The 18,910-nt window shown below is 42.0% G+C and overlaps 1 protein-coding gene across 8 annotated transcripts in view; it reads left to right on the forward strand.

Annotated features, from left to right (window-relative positions):
* EPHA5 (EPH receptor A5) overlaps nucleotides 1-18,910 on the forward strand; it is a 197,671-nt gene that overhangs the window by 141,624 nt on the left and 37,137 nt on the right. For 5 of the 8 annotated variants that reach the window (XM_072335476.1, XM_072335470.1, XM_072335474.1 and 2 more), the window contains 3 exons: nucleotides 1,941-2,065; nucleotides 5,844-6,003; nucleotides 9,958-10,060. In XM_072335476.1, coding sequence (XP_072191577.1) covers nucleotides 1,941-2,065; nucleotides 5,844-6,003; nucleotides 9,958-10,060 — 388 coding nt within the window. Of the gene's footprint in view, nucleotides 1-1,940; nucleotides 2,066-5,843; nucleotides 6,004-9,954; nucleotides 10,061-18,910 lie in introns of all 8 variants that reach the window. The other 3 variants (XM_072335469.1, XM_072335473.1, XM_072335471.1) reach the window with 1 other exon arrangement.

An 18,910-nucleotide genomic window follows, 5' to 3' on the forward strand; every position in this document is an offset into this window, starting at 1 on the left:
TTGTCAGCACAGTGGTGTATGCACTGCTAAGAAGCTAACATGTCTGTGCAGCTGATGCCAGCTCTCCAGCAGAAAACAATATGGAAATGACCAACACCTTTCAGTATCCTCTGAGAGCCAAGTGAGTGAGAGATTAGTAAACAGGAGTGAGAAAAACTGGGATTGAAAAGAGGCTGAGATGCAAGAACTTGCTTAAAACAAGAAAGCTCACTGCTAACCTTCAGGGTTTCCAGGGATAATTGCCTGGAGCAGTTCCCCTACTTTTTTTGGCTGAAAAACAGACTTGGCAAACTTAACTCATTTGTTGTCTTTATTTTTCTTAATTGATTTGGGGCTTTTTTTTTTTTTTTAATTATCTTTTTTTTTTTCCTTTTTTCTTTTTCTTTTTTTTTCTTTCTTTTTTTTTTTTTTTTTTTTTTTTTCCTATTTTTTGGGGGGTTTTATGAAAATCCGTCAGTCCAGTCCTCAGGAGAAGTAATTTCCAAATAACTTCTAGGAGATTAAATGTGTTCTTTGCTGCTTATCTCTGCACTCAGTTCTCAGTATTGCCCCAAGGGACTTCGCCATCATCCCTGCAGTCCCTGCGCAATCCTTGCTGAGATCTGGCCTGTCCAAAGGGTGATTCAAAGACTCTTGGCCAGTCATGGGCTGGTCTTCCTCTGGGGAAGCTGCTCGTTCTTCTTCTGTGAATTTTTCCCAACCCTTTTTTTCCCCTTTTTTCTTTCTTTTTTTCCATTTGACTTTATTTCCTCATCTCTGGCATGAAGCAACTGGGGTTTTGTGGTTGCATTTCCCACAGCAACTTTCACCTACAGAGCTGGCAGGGTTGGTTTAAAATAATAATAATAATAATAAATCCCAAGCAGCACAACTTGAAAAGTCTCTGCAGAATCGGACTGAAAACAAAGAAGCAAGTCTGTTTCCCATGCACATGTGTGCCGCGAAGGGCAGATAACCTTCCAGGGCTGCATCTTATAATAATAAGCAGAGCTGTATAGCTGTTCGTATTCCACTGCTTCCCCAAGTGCAGTGTGAGCTTCTGAACTGTGAGCGGGGATTGCAGCTGGGTGATCACTATTCAAATACTTATGGTTGCCATTTGCAAGGAATTAGCATCACTATACAAGCTGCAACACCTCAGCGATATTTATGGAGAGTAATTGAATTCCAAAGATCATAATGGCCTGCTGTCCTATTCAGCGCCAGAAACAGACCTGGATGGTGCCTTGCTTTTAATGAGTGCACAAGGCAAAATTAAGAGGCCTGCATAACTGAAAGTGTTCTGTATGTGCTGAAATGCATACCTGCAAAGCAGCTGAAGGATGGCAAGGTGTAATCAACATGTAATTCTGTTGTGGTAATATAGGCCCATGATGCATTGGAAAAGTGTTTGGATAGACAAGTTGTGGGGTTGATGAATCTAAAAATGCATGAAAAGACAAGGTTGAGGTACAAGCCACTAACATTAGTTCCTGTATTTATTTTGCTCAAGTGGGCAATGCTGGTCAGATCCTCAGCTGCTGAAAATCTGTGCGAGCCCACTGCTTTTTGGGGATCATGCTGAATTGGTTTGCTCAGGTCAAGCTCGTCCTCTTGCATCTCATTTCTCCTTGCATTTTATTAGCTGTTGGTTTATCTAAACCAACACATACTGGAATCCAAAGCTTTCCAGAAATGCCAGTAATGGCAAGAGTTGGTTGCTCAGCATTTGTTACAAGTTCTTCATGCAGCCGTAGCCCTCACCTGGGGTAAATGATTACTGCTCTAATTGCGGCAGTAGGCAGCATGATTCCCAGCTGTTAAAAATGGCCAAATACCACCAAAGTGGCCCACTGATTTGCAGTAGCTAAGGATGATGTGCTGATGAGTTTGAGTTCAGAAGGGGCAGACCGTCTTACTAACCATGGTTTTGTCTGTTCTGTTTTTCTCCTGTCTTGCAGCACCTTCTCCAGTCAGTAGTGTGAAAAAAGGGAAGATAACTAAAAATAGCATCTCCCTTTCCTGGCAGGAGCCAGATCGACCCAACGGCATCATCCTGGAATACGAAATCAAATATTTTGAAAAGGTGTGACGGACTGATTGCCGAGCATCCCAAGTACCTTCTCTTTCCTGTCCTCTTCTTCTGGTTATAATTATCTGAGTCATGGAAAGGAATGGAGCAGTTTTATGCGTAAATCAATGTCACATTGATTTTGCAGTAAATGATTAGGAAGATTTGAAATGAGGGTGTTGTTTTCCATTAGTGTGCCGCTTCTCTTGTACAAATACATTAAATCTGTGTCAGATTCCTCCTCAGCCTTATCACATTAGGGTAGAACCTGTTCAGTTGTTAAAAATAGGAGGGTTTGGGGATGAGGCTAATATATACTCTCAGAAATATCAGGCTACCCCTTGCACTTGGTATTTCAGTTCCTCACTTGGTTTTGTGTCCAGGGTATAAGGAAGCAAGGGAGGATTAAAGTGAGACTGTGTCCATTCTGTTGTGAAGAAGAGCATCGTGGCTTTTAAAAGCTTGCCTTTTTTTTTGCCAGCTCTAGATTTCTGTGTAACGAGAAACAGTTTTCCTACAAAGGTTGACCATCTCTGCTCCTGTTTCAAATGGTGACATCTTTTCTTATTGAAAAATTAGTGAAGTTTAAAAGGAAATGCCAATAAATGAAGGCTCCAAGGTGATGTGATAGTGGACTTTAAGTATCTAAAGGGGAGCTATAGGAAAGAAGTGGACAGTCTCTTTAGCAGGGTCTGTGGTGACAGAAGAAGGGGAAATGTTTTCAAGCTCAAAAGAGGTAGATTTAAGTTATATATAAGTAAAAAATCTTCTACAGTCAGGGTGGTGAGGCACCAGAAAAGGTTGCCTGGTGATGTGGTTGTTGCCCCATCACTGGAGACTAAAGGTGAGGCTGGATAAGGCCCTGGCCAGCCTGCTCTAGCTGTGATGTCCCTGTTTGTTGCAGGAGAGTTGGACTAGATGGCCATCAGAGGTCCCTTCTGACTCTAAGGATTTTATGATTCTATGAAATGCTTTTTTTTTTTCTTTTTTTTGTAAATAATATTTTGTGAACTATGCAGCTCAACTAAGTTTTCCAAAAATGAGGTTTGCAGAATTCATCTGAAAAGCAATTTATAGCCTTAGCTGGAGCTGTAACCAGGCTTTCTCCCTAAAAAATGGAAGAAAATAATGAAATTAAGTCACAGCTCTCATTTTTTTGTTGTTGAATTTCTATTTTATAGAAGATTTTTAGCTAGTTTTATTGCATAGGTAAGGTCACTCAGCACTCAGCAGCACTGGACCACCTTCCTCTTCATCCTCTTCTTTCTTTCTCTCTGGGAGAGATTCAGTCCAGCAGTCCAAGCAAAGCTGGGAAGGACAATTCTTCTGCATCAGGATAAAATGGTTTTTTTCTTTTCTATTTGAGGGAAACTGAACAGAGTATGAGTGGCTTAAATAGGGTTGAGCCCCCAGCTTTCTGACAAGAAACCTCCAGAGGTGAAGAACCAGCTGGATTTGTCAGCAGTCCAAATTTTGTGCAAGAAGGTGCTGACCAGCCTAGCATTTTTCTGGGGACCTGTTGTAAGTTCCATGGGGAGCTAGAAGGAGAGGTGACCTTCATTTTCCAACTGAGAAGGAGGAGTGAAACCAGATTCCAGAGCAAGAGTTAGAGGAAGTGTGAAAGGTCTGTGTGCAGAGTGGCTGACATGTTTATTAGGATGCGTGGGAATGACACAGAGCTGTACAGACTGGGCTTTATGAAACATTTCTTTACCATGAGGGTTATCAAACACTGGAACAAGCTTCCTGGTGAAGTGGCTGGTGCGCTCCATGCCTGTCAGTGTTTAGGAGGCATTTGGATAATGCATTCAATAACATGCTTGAATTTTTTGTTAGCTCTGAAGTGGTCAGGAAGCTGAGTTCCCTGATCTTTGATGGTTCCTTCCAGCTCAATTATTCTATATGATATTTTGAAAAAATTAGTTGAATGTAATTTCTCGGGGTACTGGCAGCACTGCTATAGCAAAGTGGTGGGATTCTAACAAAGCACAAAGAGTCAGGATATGGTTTTTCTGGAATTGGTGAATTTCAGACTTTTTTATTGACTTTGAGTGAATTTTGTGATGTACTGTCTCCTTACCTTGGAGTAGCCCGGGGAGATTAGACTCTAAACTTTAATGATGAGCAAATAAGTAAGGCCGGAAAAATCCATTTATATGTTTGTCTTGTTTAGTTTCTTTTCAAACAAATGATAGGGTTTTAGAATCTTGTATTTGTGATTCAAAATTTATTCACAGGTAGCTTCAGTAAATTGTTCTTAAAGTGCAAGTCATTCATGGGGAGATTGTTACAGCCCGTCTGAGTCTATATTGTCTTGATTTATTTGTTTCAGGCTGATAGCAAAGCTTAGTGTCTTCTGTAGGAAAGCTCAAGTGTTTAAATGTTTGCAGAGCCAGCAGTGTATTAAAAATCTAATTGGGCTGACATGCAAGCAAATATGTGAACTAATATTCACTTAGTGCTTTTTAACTATTCATTCAGTTATATTTGGGATGTCATCCTTGATCCTTCTTGTTTGTTGTTACTGTCATATATATTCTCTTGGGTTTCAGCCCTTTATAACAGTGAATTCGCAGTGTTCATTTCCAGTGGATGAGAATGATCAATATTAAATGCTTCAGAAAACAGAGATTCATCAGATCACATTCCTTTAAGAGAATTCATTCCTTAACAAGAGAAAAAAAGGGCAGGTAGACATAAATACTTCCAATACAGCCCTGCTTAGCTATAGGCTTCAGTGAGAAAATATGTGATCCTACATTTGGAGATTCCCAGGGCCTCAGACAGATGTGTTACTATCTGTGGAAAGTTGCCCATTAAGTGAGAAAGAAAAAAGAACAATCAGTTCAGATCCTAATAGAGATGCAAAAATCTTGGTGGGAAATTGCCCCAGACTCCTGTTTACTTCATAATAATTTAGATTTGAGAGGGTAGGGTGAATAAAAAGCAGTTTCCCAATTCGTAGTCCTTAATTTATGAGCTCTTGTCAAGATTATGTGTTACAGTAAATAATTCTAAGAGTAATTACCAAGCATTTGAGTGAAATTTTAATCAAAGAACTGAAACTCTTTCACATCAGAAACTGATTTAAATTAAGATTTATTTCAGCAAATTTTCTTCAAGTTCATTTCTTCAGAAGAACACTGCAAAATTAGTTATCTTCCTGTAGTTTTAGTTGACTGTTCCTGGCCAAGATCTAATTCTTGGTGCTAGAAATGCCAGCATAAAGTTGTACAATGTGTAATATATTATTCTCTTTTAGGCCTAATTGCATTACCGAGAAGTAGTTTTTGATATAAATCAAAATCCCTCTTTAAGGCAGAGGAGCTGTTTTCTGCTTTCCAGTGCCTTGGGACTGATTTTTGTTTGTAGTCTGAACCTTTCAGCTGCCCCAGGCATCTCTGTGCCAACTGCACTGCCTTCTAAGATGTGCACATCCAGAGATACAGAAGGCTGCCCCTACTGCAGTGCCAGTTCTGTTACTGTATGTTGTTATTTATGGGTGGAAATGCCTCATGTTCTTCTTAGAGTCACTGGCTATAAAAGCTGCAAGGCAAGGGAAAATCAGATCTCTCCTTTTGTACTGTAGGAAGTGCCCTCAGGGTTGTTTTGTTGGTTTTTTTTTTTTTTTTTTTTTTTTTTTTTTTTTTTTTTTTTTGAGGGGAAGAGATCCTTAAAAGTGTGTATTTCATTAATTCTCTGTAACGCTGTTGTGGGAGATGTTAAGAGTCTGTTCTGTGAGAGCCAGTATTTGTGTGTTTGAACTCGTGTTTTTTGTTGGTGTTGGGAAAAGGACCAGGAGACAAGCTACACCATCATCAAATCGAAAGAGACCACGATTACAGCAGATGGCTTGAAACCAGGCTCAGCATACGTCTTCCAGATCCGAGCTCGGACGGCTGCTGGCTACGGTGGCTTCAGTCGAAGATTTGAGTTTGAAACCAGCCCAGTGTGTAAGTCCTTTTAATTACTGTTAGTTCATGACCCTGAAATGGCTACCAGCAGGGAGTCAGTTAATACCTTTATAGAGAGTTCTGCTGGTCTTGCGTTCTTCTCCTTTCTGGTCTCATCCCTTGCCATATTATGCATCAGGCACACCATGATTGTACACTGGGTGGGTTAACACGTCTGTCCTTACCTCCTTGTTTCACATTTTGGGGCAGGAGTTGAGGCTCCAGGAGATTGTTACGCTCCAGAAATGCCTTTAAAAAAGTTTAGAACTGGCTTAGAAAAGCCCTGTATTTGGGAGAGGTGTTAGTGTTGAATGGTTGCTGTTGGTTTGCCAGTGTGTATATGAAGGTAAGAATACTCTCAGCCACACTCTTGCACTCTTCATAGGCAGAGAGGAACATACAGCACCAGTGCAAGGGGGAAAAGGCCTGGGTGGCAGGAGGAGAGGGGCTGAAACCTTCTCCATACACTTTGTGGCCATCTGCAGAGGACAGTGAGCTCTCTGTTAAGTATTTGTTGATTACATCTGGGGAAAAATATTCTTCTCCTGAAGTGGGGCATCTCTGTGAGGGGAAGAATTTAGACAGCATTCACATCTTCTGGTGAAAGTTACTGTCAAGTTGAAAGATGGATTCTGATGGTTGCCAGTGCCACAGCCTTGAGGCAAGGGATTTGACTTGTGATCAGAAGTGATAAAAATGTGCATTGCAGGCATAGGACTTTGCTTGGCCTGTTAAAAATTTGTGGAGCTTGAATTTATTTGTTTTTTTCTTTCAGTGTAACTGATCACTTGGGTCTGTGTTCTGGAGCAGATTTGGGGCTGAGAGCATGAGGGTTCAGCTGCTGAGGGTTGTGTGCAAATGCCCAGCCATTCTTTCACATGAGTTCAGGCATGGCTGAACTCTTTTTGTCCTGACTGCCAGATTTTTGTTGAGGTGTCAAAGATGCACTTCCAAAATTTGTAGTTTTTATGCCTATTCCGGTTTGTACAACTATCATGTAATAATCTTTTATACTTATTGTGTAGGAGAGGAAAATTTATAGTGAAAATACTCAATTTATTCCTGTGGAAAAGAGCCAATTGGTTCTGTGTTTTCCATAGACATTAAAATTCATCAATACTTCAATTTCTGGTATTTCAGTTCATTTAAAATTCATCATTATTTCTTTGAGAAAAAGATAGCAAGTTGTCATTTCAGTGCATGCCACCTTTGAAGCCCTAATAGATGTTTAAAGGAATCACTATATATGTACAGATACAGCTGTGGAGCCAGTGCTTGAACTAACATAGTGCAAATGGCATCGTGGTGCAAGCTGTAATGCAATAAAAATGGACCATTTGATGTATTTCTTATTGTGTTAAGCATTAATCATGTCCTGTAAGTAGCAACAAAATCATGTTAGACTGAAGATTAATTCCATGTTTATACTAGGAAAGTTTGCTAGCAGTTGGAAAGTTCCTAGTTTAGAGTAATTCGACTAATAGTATTTCAGAATATTAATGAAATAATTTATTAAATGCATGCACATTTGATCCATTGCCATAATCGCCTGCAATTCTAGTCCTAATATAGTGATAATTCATCAAAGCTTACTGTGAAATGTAAAGTAAGCTTCAGTATCTTGCACAAATGAAGCTCCATTTGACGTTTTAGACCTCTCAGAAAGGGTGATTTTTTCTTCTCCCAAAGCCCTATACAAAGTCAGCCTTAATGCCAGAAGACTGAGCAGACTCTTCACTGCTTTCCTGTGTTCCATCATCCCAGAGAAACAAACACTTAGAAAGCAAATGCAGTCTGAAGTCCTAGTGTGATGCTGGAGTTCGGAACTGAACATTTTGGAGAACCCAGGCAATTAATTTTGATTCAGGCACATACAAAAGCCTTCTAGTGACTGTTGGGGAAATGAAGCATCTACTCACCTTCCAAAATTGTTTGGACCAAGCAACACATTTTGTTTCCAGTTCACAGCGTTTCTGTAAATTTGTTTGTATACATTTGGAGGGAGTATCACAACAATTGCTAACAGCTGCATGATCTAAGCATTGAGAAGTGGAGGGGATGAAAAAGCCTTTAACTTCTTTTGGACCTGTCTCTTTTTCCAAACTTCGGCTTTGTTTTACATACTGAATGTGCAGTTCTGCAAAGCACTGCATTGGAGCCAGATCTGCAGTGTTCGGTGGAAGTTTGTGTTTAGGTGGAAGCTGTAGCTGGGTGTGCCCACTTGCTGCTTCCCCCTTTCTGAATGCCACAGAGCTCATTCCTGACCTGGCCGCAGACTAACACCGCTCAAAGCTATTTTTCTGCTGTATTGGTGAATTAGTCCAGCTGATCACTCGGGAGGGAGCAGGATCGTGTCACAGAGGCAAGGTAATGAAGTCCCCTCCTTCACATGGCAGCAAGGTCCCAGATTGGTTTACAAATTCATGCTCCCCTTCTACCATATATCACGGCAGAGTGTATCTTATTTTGCCTTCCCTCGAGCTGTGCAAAAAACCTCCAGAGTAATAGCTTAATGTTCTCCTTTAAATGTTTTTCTTTTTAATTATTTTGTCAAGAAAGCAATAAAGCATCATCTTAAGGAGCTTCTATAAATTCGTGAGGCTAATAAAATCTCTGGATGATGGCACAGGTTTGGAGCTGTTAACATTAAATTTTAATGTATTGGGCCAGTCATTCTGAAATCATTTACCGTTCCTGAGCCCACATCACTTGCAGTCAAGCACCGTATAAAGAGCTCCTTGAAACCCGTTGCATGCTCAGTGCCTCACCTTTTCTTCTTTCTTTTCTTTTAACAATTAATATAGGGCTATATTCAGCTATTTTATAGCCTCCATAAAATTAATCCTGTGTTAAGGACCCCCTTTATTTCAGTCATTCAGTTAAAGGTCTTCTGCAGCTCAGAAATCAATTTCTGCTTCTCCCTGGAGTGGCTGGAGTTGCATCTGGGACTACCGCCAGGGCAGGCACTCCCCAGCCCGGTCAGCAGCTATAGTGAGGTTTTACCCCTACAACAGCCAAATGTGAGCCAGGGAAGAGGCCAGATCTGTACCCTAGAGCAGGGATGTGCAGCTGAGTAGCCAGTGATGGAGAGAGGAAGGTGAGAAGGCTTAGGTTTCTGCTTGGGAAACTGTGTGCAAAGCTCCAGGGAGAGGTGGAGCTCTTCCCCTGCGGTATTAAGCAGATAAGCACAGTACAGGTGTTGTTAGCATTTCCATTTGTCAGGCTTCAAGAATCCACTCACTTGCTTAACATAGTTAACATATGGCAAAACCTGGTTCTTGAATAGATTTCCTGACCTTTCTGCTTGTGTCTCTACCATGGGACTCATCTCCTGCATTTTGTCAGGAGGGATTTTTACAAGGCATGGGCTGGCACAGTTACACTTCCCTTAGCACATAAAACGACCAAGCAGTGTTTGTGTCTTAGCAGATTCCTATTTTACAGCAAGCACCTACTGGCCGTGTGATATAGATGCTACAAGGAATTGGGGTTTAATTGTTTATAGCTTCTTGAAGCACAGATAATGCTAATTGTCTCAGATCTTGTTCACATCACCTATTTAGAAACTGCAGCAATATCATTCCATGAATGGTTTTCTCTGCCTATTGTGGTTTTCTCTTTTATCTATGTGATTTCCAATGCAGCTGACCTGGGAAGGACGAACTCCAGCTTGCTCTCTCGAAAGCTGAGTTGTTTTAGCACTTAGTTTCTCAATTCAGTGATGAGATGCAATTTAGTTTGGGTTTTGGCTTGGCTTTGTATGTGTTTTGGTTCCTTTCCACCTATTTCCCTTCCAAAGTAGAAACAGACAGCAAAGGGGGAAAGCACAAACCATAAAAGAAGAAATGAACTGGTAAGACTGAAACCTCATTGACAGCCTCACAGGAAAGACGCACGCAAGTGCTGACTATAATTTTAACCTTAATCTCCATTTTCTGTTTTTCATCTCAGCAGTAGCTGCATCCAGTGACCAGAGCCAGATTCCTATAATTGTTGTGTCTGTAACAGTGGGAGTTATTCTGCTGGCTGTTGTTATCGGTTTCCTTCTCAGTGGAAGGTAAGAGAAGAAGCTGTGTATTTACACTTTTCCAACTTCTCTAATAACTTTTATCTGACCAGCTGATTAGCACAATTTAGGCAAGAGCAGCATGTGAACAGAGCTGTCAAGCAGTAGTGCTATAAAGCAGCACGAGGGTGGGCTGATTGATCTGTTTGGACAGACAGGAATCGCGAATGTGTGCTCACAGATGTAGTTCACTTCTCAATGATTTTCATCTCTGTGTAGACTGGCCCTGATTATTAGATTTGATTCTCACTGGAGTGTTTTCCTATTACTTTAAAAATAAGCAGAACTTGTTGTAATAGGTAAAATATTCTAAAGCCCATATGTTTGCACTCAGACCTTGCAGTAGGCTTTTCTCGCAGAGGAAATGTGACTTCAGTAAACGCTTGTGAAGAAAAAGAGAAGAATTCCATCCAAATGGCTGAATGCCCTAAGTTTGGTCAGGTCTGGATTTCATTTTTCATGTGTAGGATGCTAATATTTTCCCCATGCACTAATAAATTATGCAGAGAGATCCTCATGTGGAGGGAATTGCTCAGCTTTAAGCCATCAAACAATCCCATAGACTTCTCATGTGCTTAAACATAGGCAAGTGATAAAAGACTGGACTATACAATCTTTGACAACTGTAATGGGAGTTGATGGAACTTGTTGGTGAACAAGGAATTGTGGCATTGGGGGAAAATCTGGCTTATGTCAGGATCAGTTTGCACTGCATCACTAAACTTATGTAGCAGCCAACACACAAGGCAATTTTTCGTATATTACACATGTATTCTTCGCAGTCAGTGCAGTACCTGTCAAAACATAGTGCATTTATTTTAATGGCAGCAGTCAAACAGTGCAGCGTCATTCATGCATAGCAGTTTGAGGTGCCATGCCAGCATAGTATCTATTGGTGATGCTGAATTTGTTTTCAGTGCAAAATAAACACTTCAGCTTTGAAAGTAGCTCATGGTCTTGCTTTCTTGAGCTTAGGTCTAGCAAGGTGACTACACGTTTCAGGACATTGTGTTAGTAATAGTTAAAAGATACTGGCAGAGGAGCTGCACTGATGCTGAACGTAACAGCTGAGGGTCTTGTTTCAAAGAGGAATTGGAAGTGTTTGTCAGTGATCACACCTCAGTGAAATCCAGCCAGGCTGAACAGCTTTGTCCCCAGTCATACAGCATCTGTAGAAAGGCACAGTTATTTCCTGTCCTGACAGGTAAAAGTGGTTGTCAGATTCCTCTCCAGTAAAGGTCAGAAACTGACAAACACTTCCAACTCAGCCATTCAGGCTCCTGTCACCTGCTTTGAGAGACTTGTTGGGCTTAAAAATATGAAAATAAATGCTCTGGTTTGCATGAGAAGCAAGCAGCAGCATAGTGGCTACAGAAAAGCTGTAGGCAAAACGACATGACTTCAAACTTTGTAAGCTGTTGTTCATATCCCTCTTTAAAGGCTGGAGGGTTTGGGTCAGATCCTTGTTCCGGTTAGACAGACAGAGGTACGTGGACTTGTCCTCTGCCAGCCTCAATGCATGTTTTCATCAGCACAGACAGGAGGGATATTTGTGTGACTGCAGAAAAGCTGTGGGTGTAGCCTTTGAAACTGCAAAAGGAGCCTTTAGGCATGAATCTCAGGTAGAGGGACACATGTCCCTTCGTAGCTGTATCCTGTGGCAGCTAGCGGCTATGGCTCTTCCCACAGGCATTAGACATGGTAAGAACCCCTTTGTTGAGGACATGCACTCACGCTTGGCCTTTTTTGTTCTTACCCTGCTCAGATCTGAGCAAGAAGTTGCACAACTGAGCCATCTGTCAGCATATTTAGTTAGCTATGGCCTTCTGTCCTTTGCCCTGATGGGCTTTCCAGGATGTGCTTCCTCGTGGCTCTTTATCCCTCAACATATTTGTAAAGCCCTTGACTGCTGTGGCTGGAGTTTTATCCCCTCCTGCTGCCTTAATCTTCCTGTCCTGTACTCTCACCAATCTCCATGAAACCCCAGACAGCTGTAGGCTTCTGGGAGCTTCTCCATGGTACCACACTGAGTCTAGAAGGGGCAAGTGCAGGGACTGGAGGAGTTTGCTGGTTTACATTCATTCTCTCTGCTATCTGGATGGAGAACCAACCAAAGCAGGCTTGTGGTAGGCCAGCCTGGGAACGAGCCTGATGAAGAAATGGTTAAAGAAGATTAACCCTCATTTGGAACAGCTGCCATCCCACTTTGATACAGGTCTTGGTCTGAGACTGCCATTGCAGACCTACAGGTACTACATCTCCATGCCTTGTACTATCTCCAGGGAACAAAAGAATAACTAGGCCCATTTTCAGATTTTTAATCTTTCTGTTAGACTGGGAAGAAACCAGTCTCTCTGCTCGAGATGGTAGAGGAGCCTCCAGTGCCAAAGTTTGGTCTGTCATTAGAAAATTAGTTTCAACACTGCAGGAGTTCTTGGCCACTTTGAGTTCCTTTGTATTTTAAAGCCTGTCTACTGTGCGGAGTAACTCTTCAAAACAGAAAAACAAACCCCAGAAACCCAGACAGCTGGCAGCCGGTTTGAAATTAAAGCGAAACAAAAAATTTGCTCCTGTTTGAAAGAAGCAGAAATGCCAATGAAATGTGTCAGTCATGCAGCTTTGCCTTGGACACAGTTTTAAGACAATTCGTGGAGTGACTCTCATGCTGTGACATTGCAGGGATGATAAATGCATTCCAAGTCATAGGATAATCCCTTTCTGAAGCTGTTAACCTGTTTCTGTTTCTGGAAGACTTTCCTCTATCTTTAGAGAGGTTATGTGTTCCAGCGCTTAGTACTAGGGAGTTAAATTTTCTTTTCTATTTCTTTCTTATAATTACTTTTAGAAAAACAGACATTTTGAACTCCAGGATTTGCTCCAGCTCAAATCACGCTGCTTTCCATGTCAAGCAAGCTGTGAAGAGTCTAAGCACTTCCTCTGCATAATGTGGGAGGGCAGGTACCGTCCAACAGCAAAGCTACAAGAGAAACCTCTCAGTTTGCTGCAGTGAGGACATAGGCCAGCCACTACTGCAAATGAGCACCTCATCTCTGGCTCCATGCTGTTCCTGGGCACCATGGGAGTTCCTAGGCACCTCAGAATTAGGATATTGCTCTAAGATGTTTTATGGTATATCTCTGTGCTAGCCCTCCCACGTGCTGGGCAAAAGCAAGCATCTCAGGAGGCACTGAGAGCACTTGGGGGAACTGGCAGAATAGCGCAGGGACTTGAGAGCGACCTTCCTCATGCTCACAGTTCAGAAAGTAATTTCTTAGCAGTAGGCCTCAGGAATTTGCTGGCTCCACAGGCTTTTTATTTTCTGCAGGGGCCCTGGAGGCAGAAGTTTCCACACCTCTTCCCTTTTTGCTTTCAAATATCTCTTCAGCTTCTCGCTTCTTTTGAACAAATGTAAATAACAGCTTGGCATTTCCCGTTGGCTGCTGGCCCTAAACCAAAGGTCAACTGAACGTTAGTCACAGTGGCATTTCCACAAGCCAGCGTCCATCTGTGGAAATGAGCTTTGTTTCTGAAGCTGGAGGTTCCTGGGAATTTGAAACTGAATGCGCTTTGCCCTACACAATTAAGCTGCATTTCCAAGCTGATGTACTTGCAGATGCTCAAGAAAACGCTTCCTGTAAATAATGCGTCCTCTGACCAAGGTCATAAATACCGCTAAGCAAAATAGCTGGGAACCGTTGAAGTCTCCTGCTCTGTGCATCAAGGGCATATTAATTATATAACAATCAGGGCTACAAATCAAAGAGATTCACTAAATCAGACTGTACTCGTCTGGGCAAAAAAAGAAAAGTGGATTGAAAATCTATTATTAAACCAGAAACAAGTGTTAAATTAAAGAACATAGAGTGACTATCTTTGTTTTTTTAGGAATGTGTTATTCCCAACAGCAGAATACATTTTACAGATACAGGAGAGCTAAATTTTGCTTTTTTAGCAGTGCTTGAATCCATTACCACTTGCATTGTTGTATCTAATTGAAGTATATAGTAATCTAAAATTGTTAGACTTTTGCTTCAGACAGCGCCAGTAGCAAAGATATGTGCTACACATTGCAAGGGGAATAAGGTGCTGCATCTGTTGTGCTATCAGCCCTCAAATGCTACAAACCCAGACAGGAGGTGAGGCATAGCCCAGCCAAAGCAGGCTTCCATCAGACTGGGAAGGAGACCCACAGCTCCAAAGCAGTTTTCCCTGCATTGTCCCTTGGGCGCTGTTTACAAAACTGAAGGGATATTGGGGTCAGTCTTCAGAGACTGCAGCTCCCTGTGGTCCTTCAGGCAATAGAGCTTTGCAGCAGTAAACAAAGGAATGAGCTTTTACAGAGTAAAATGGGAATGCTATTAGGTCGGTGCTAAGCATGTTTGCAAAAGCTGCTCAAAATAGCTAAGAATTGTACTGTGCATCTGCATTTATAGCCAGCTACCCGTTGTGGTTGACTTTTCAATTGAAAGTGACCTCCCAAAGAACTGGACAGAGGTTTTTATAGAACTTAAGAGAAATAAATTTGAAGCCGCAAAAATTGCCCCTCTCCCTGTGCTGTGCGTACATAGAAAGACACTTCTGGCAAGAAACTAGCTTTGGAAAGACAAAGCAAAGACAAATCTTCCCACCTGGGTATTGGCAATTAGAAGCTTCTGCACCAGAGTATCCATCCTTGACCTTAGCTGATTTAGACTTTTAAATATCAGCCCCTGTGGTGGCAGAGGGCTAGTTTCTGGACACAAATATGTGCATCTTGTTAAGAAGTGACTTTCATAGAGTACCGAGGTTGAGAGGACTGTGGTGTGTATTGCAGGTCCCAAGCCAGCGTGTGCAGCCTTCTGTGATGTGGAAGGTCAAAATGAATTTTTCCACAGCCCCCTCCTGACTTGCCACATCTTTTTCCAAGATGTGTCAGGGCTTAAAATAGTTCACTTCTTCAATATTTCCATAGGAAACAGGAGACAGGTTGTACATAACATTTTTCATAGAGAGAATTTTTCCGGCGTGAGTCACAGTTTTTGTTAGTTGTGACTTTAAAGAGGATTTTTATCTCTACATTCCTGCCTATTCTTCCTTCTTCCTACAGGACATTGTCTCCCATGATTTGTAGTCATTTAATTGATAGTACCTGTTGCTAGATATCCCCTGTAATCCATCTGGCAACAGGAAGGATTTTGCTGCAGAAACTATTGCTCTTGCCAATTGAAGATTCGCATCCACCGAGAGGAGGCAGGGTGTAGTTCCACCTGCTTTTGGGTCAGCATTTTTACTATCCCCATCACATTAAGAGCCTCTTTGCTCTTTTTTCTCACCTTTTGCAGGAGAGGAGTGTTAGCAGCATTGTTACTCAGAGTCCCTCTCAAAAAAGAAGCACTCTGGTCCTTCCCTTTCTCCACAGGTTGATGCCATCCCAGAGCTGGTTTGGAAATCTGCTGCCCATAGTCCTTACATCTAATGTCTTGCCTCTAGGCTACCTGGATCCGTTTGGTCACTTTGCTTACTCCAATACCTTATTTCTTTTTCCTTCTGAAAACCTGTGGGGTTAGTACTTCTGTACAAACACACAGCAAGCCAGTCTAAGTTGCTGCAGTTTAGAGAAGGATTTAGAGACCCAAGCTAATCTGCTTTCAGACGACCTTGGCTTGGTCAGTAATTAAGCTCCAAGAATGTATGAATTATTCCAGTAATAGCTGAGGGAATGGACAGAAGTACCACCACAAACAGAAAACTGATTGGCATGAGCTCTGTCTAAATGTAGGAGAGTACAGCAAAAGCACCTCATCCAGATGATGCATTTGATGGCATTGTGAAAGTCCTTTGTCCACTTGGGCAAGAGAGCTGGGGTGCCTTTCAAGCTGAAAACGCAATTTGACTTCAGTGATAGCAGCTCCAAGTTGCTGCCAAACGCTGATGAAAGCCCTATATGTGCATGCTTTGAAGTTTTACAGTGTCTCTCTTGGCTGTGGAGTGGGTAGAGGATGATGAAGAAGATCAGGCTGTTGTCCCGCTGCTTCACTGGTTATGTGAACATTCCATTCTCCTTTGGACACTTGATGTAGGAAGTGTGATCTCTCCTGGAGGCACATCATATTACAGCACTTGGCCTCTTATCTGCTGAAAAGGTTGTGTGTGCACTTTCTGTAGCCTCGGAGTGTAATGCAAGGGATGTTTCCAAGTGTGCTTCCTTTCCCTGGAAGTGTTGCTCTCTTTTCCCATAGCAATTGTGCATATATTGCCTGCTTGGGCTTTTGCATTCTCAGTTATTGTCTGTCACTAAGAGACATGCCTTAATATGTGAACTATAAATAGCTCAGTAGGAAGAGGAGGTGACTCCTTAAAAGTTACATAGGTCTGGGCTAAGTATAAGTATATTCTCTGCAGTTGGCAGTGAGCATTGGTGTTTCTCTGGTGACTGAAGCAAGTACGTTGATTCTGGAGGTGCTTGGTGCAGAGCTGGAATTCTGACCTGGAGATGCAGGGAGCAGTCATGGGCATTGCTTAAGGCTGCAGGAAGGATTAGAAAAATCTTACCAGAAATCCTCAAATATTGCGGTTTCTAATCACAAACCTCTAAAGAACATCCCATTAGAGCAACTTATTAAAAGCAGCAGATGAGGCTTTCATTTATCATGACTCCAAGTCTTCAACTTATAACTTTTATAAGCCTCGGCTCTGTACGGCAGTCTCACTGAGATGCATCTAGAAATTTAGTTTAATTCCAAATGCTGTCTGGGTCATCTGCAGACCTGTGTTAAATTAATTACATTGATGGAAGGCACAGTTGTTGGGGCCTATCTTATATATTTCATTAGCAAAACATATAGTTCAGGGTTTGAAACAGTGGCAGGGGTGTTCAGTACTCCTAGCACAAGTTTATTAAAAGTTCACGCTCTGGGTGCTTGGGCTTGCAAACCACATGAGCATGGGTGGGGTCACCTTTGCTGGAGCTGGAGAACTGTTAGCTTTGCCTGTCCAAGGTCACTGAAAATGGTAGTTGGGTCGAGCCAAGAAGCTGGGCCATGCTGGCAGGCCCAGCTCTCCCAGAGGTGATCTAAGAGGCTGTGTTGCAGGTCTGGGTTTCCCAGCCTGGTCTCTGACCATCTGCAGCCATTCCCCAGTAAGCAAGGCTCCAAGCATTCAAAGCCAGCCTGACACCTGTAAATGCTGCTGCTTTCTTTCACAGAAAAGGAGTTTTAACTCTGCAGGTGTTCTCTCAGTAATGTTCCTTGTTTTGCAGAAACGTCATCTGTTAACCTTCAGCAAATCTGAGGGACCCCAGCCATCTGCTGGAGCTGAGGAATAGCCCCCACAAGCTCTCCTTGTGCTTTGCTGGTTGGTTCAGTAAGGCTGGAGGAGACAGTGTGTGTGTACAGGTAGTTTTGAGGTCCTTGGGTCTGAACGCTTCCCAATAAAGGTCTGCTTGCTGGTTAAAGATGTTAAAACCTTGAGGAAGTCCAGACATGTTTCACTGCATGGTGATCTCTTACCTTGTCACAACATTGGATCTTGTCTGGAGAACATTTACTTTCAAATCTTCAGCTTCTAAACTAAAAAAATCCCCACATGGTGCAAGGAGACCAGGAAACATTGCTCCTCCCGGGGTACCCATCAGGGCATGCTGCATGAGGGGTTTGCTGGAGTTTAATGTCCAATTCTGTTGCCCTCAGGATTTTCATATCTTTATCTTTGCCAAATCAAGATGTCCTTTTAATGTGAGCAGTAGTGAATAGTTTGTGCTGTCAGGTTTAAGTACTCCATTGACTTACCTCTGCAAGTGCTCCTGGGACTGGAAAGTGAGTTTTGTTGTTCACTGAACCAATTTAGTTTGTTTCTAATAGCTTTAGATTTTCCCTCATGTTATACTTTTGAGTATTTTGACCCAAAGTGACACAGCACAGCACTGTGTGACCAGAGTGCAGGAGTAAGGTTGTATCAAGGCACACCTCCCTTGCACTTGAGCGTTTTTTTCTGCCTCTAAAGAGTGCGGGATTTGAAGTACTCTGGGTTCAGTGCTGGGAGCAGGTTTTATTTCAGAGCAGCTCAGTTTCTGATGAGGTGCTCGAGTAGTTTTCTTTGTTTCAGAAACTAGTGAGCTCTTTTAACTGCATGGAAGTCACTGCTTTCAGGTTAATTGAACTGTTGTTTCTAAAACCTTCGCTTTTGTGCTGAGCAGTGGGGGAATGTCTGGTGACAGCAACTGTTAGAAAGTGCCTGAGGGGAGAAAAGGACTCCATGCTAAAATGTAAGCTAACTGGGAAGTGGTTATAGTTATCATAGCTGCAATGATCTTTTAGAGACTTGTCTGCACTCGGATCTTGTGTGGTTGAACCCAGCAAACAGCAGAGTTGACACAAAACAAATTAAGCATTGGTTCCTTCTGGCCTTCTTGGGGCTTTTGAGCCTTGGACATCCAGGGTTAAATTGGATCAAGATATTTAGTGAAAGCTGAGCTTCTTCTATATTAATGACTCTACAATGTGGGGCATTATGAGAATACCAAATATTGTCAATTATAGTGATTTTTTTTTAAAAAAAAAGACATTTCTGCTTATAAAATGCTGGCGAGTTGTTGTGCTGATGTGAAAGGAGCTTAGAGAGACATTCTTCACCAGTTCTAATTTAAGTAAGCACATAATCCAGTATATAATTCTGTAAATCATTGCATGCCTGAAGTTATTTTGCATCATAATTTAAGATGGTGCAGTTGCAGAATGTTAATTTTGTCTAAATAGGTTATTTTAATGTGTTTAGGCATTGTAGGGTGTACTTGAAAACTCAGAAAGGCACATTTTTTATTTTTCCAAGAACATGTGATGGTTATAGGAGAAATAACGAGAGATC

The sequence above is a fragment of the Excalfactoria chinensis genome, chromosome 4 (assembly GCF_039878825.1).
Source record: "Excalfactoria chinensis isolate bCotChi1 chromosome 4, bCotChi1.hap2, whole genome shotgun sequence".
Classification (NCBI taxonomy): domain Eukaryota; kingdom Metazoa; phylum Chordata; class Aves; order Galliformes; family Phasianidae; genus Excalfactoria; species Excalfactoria chinensis.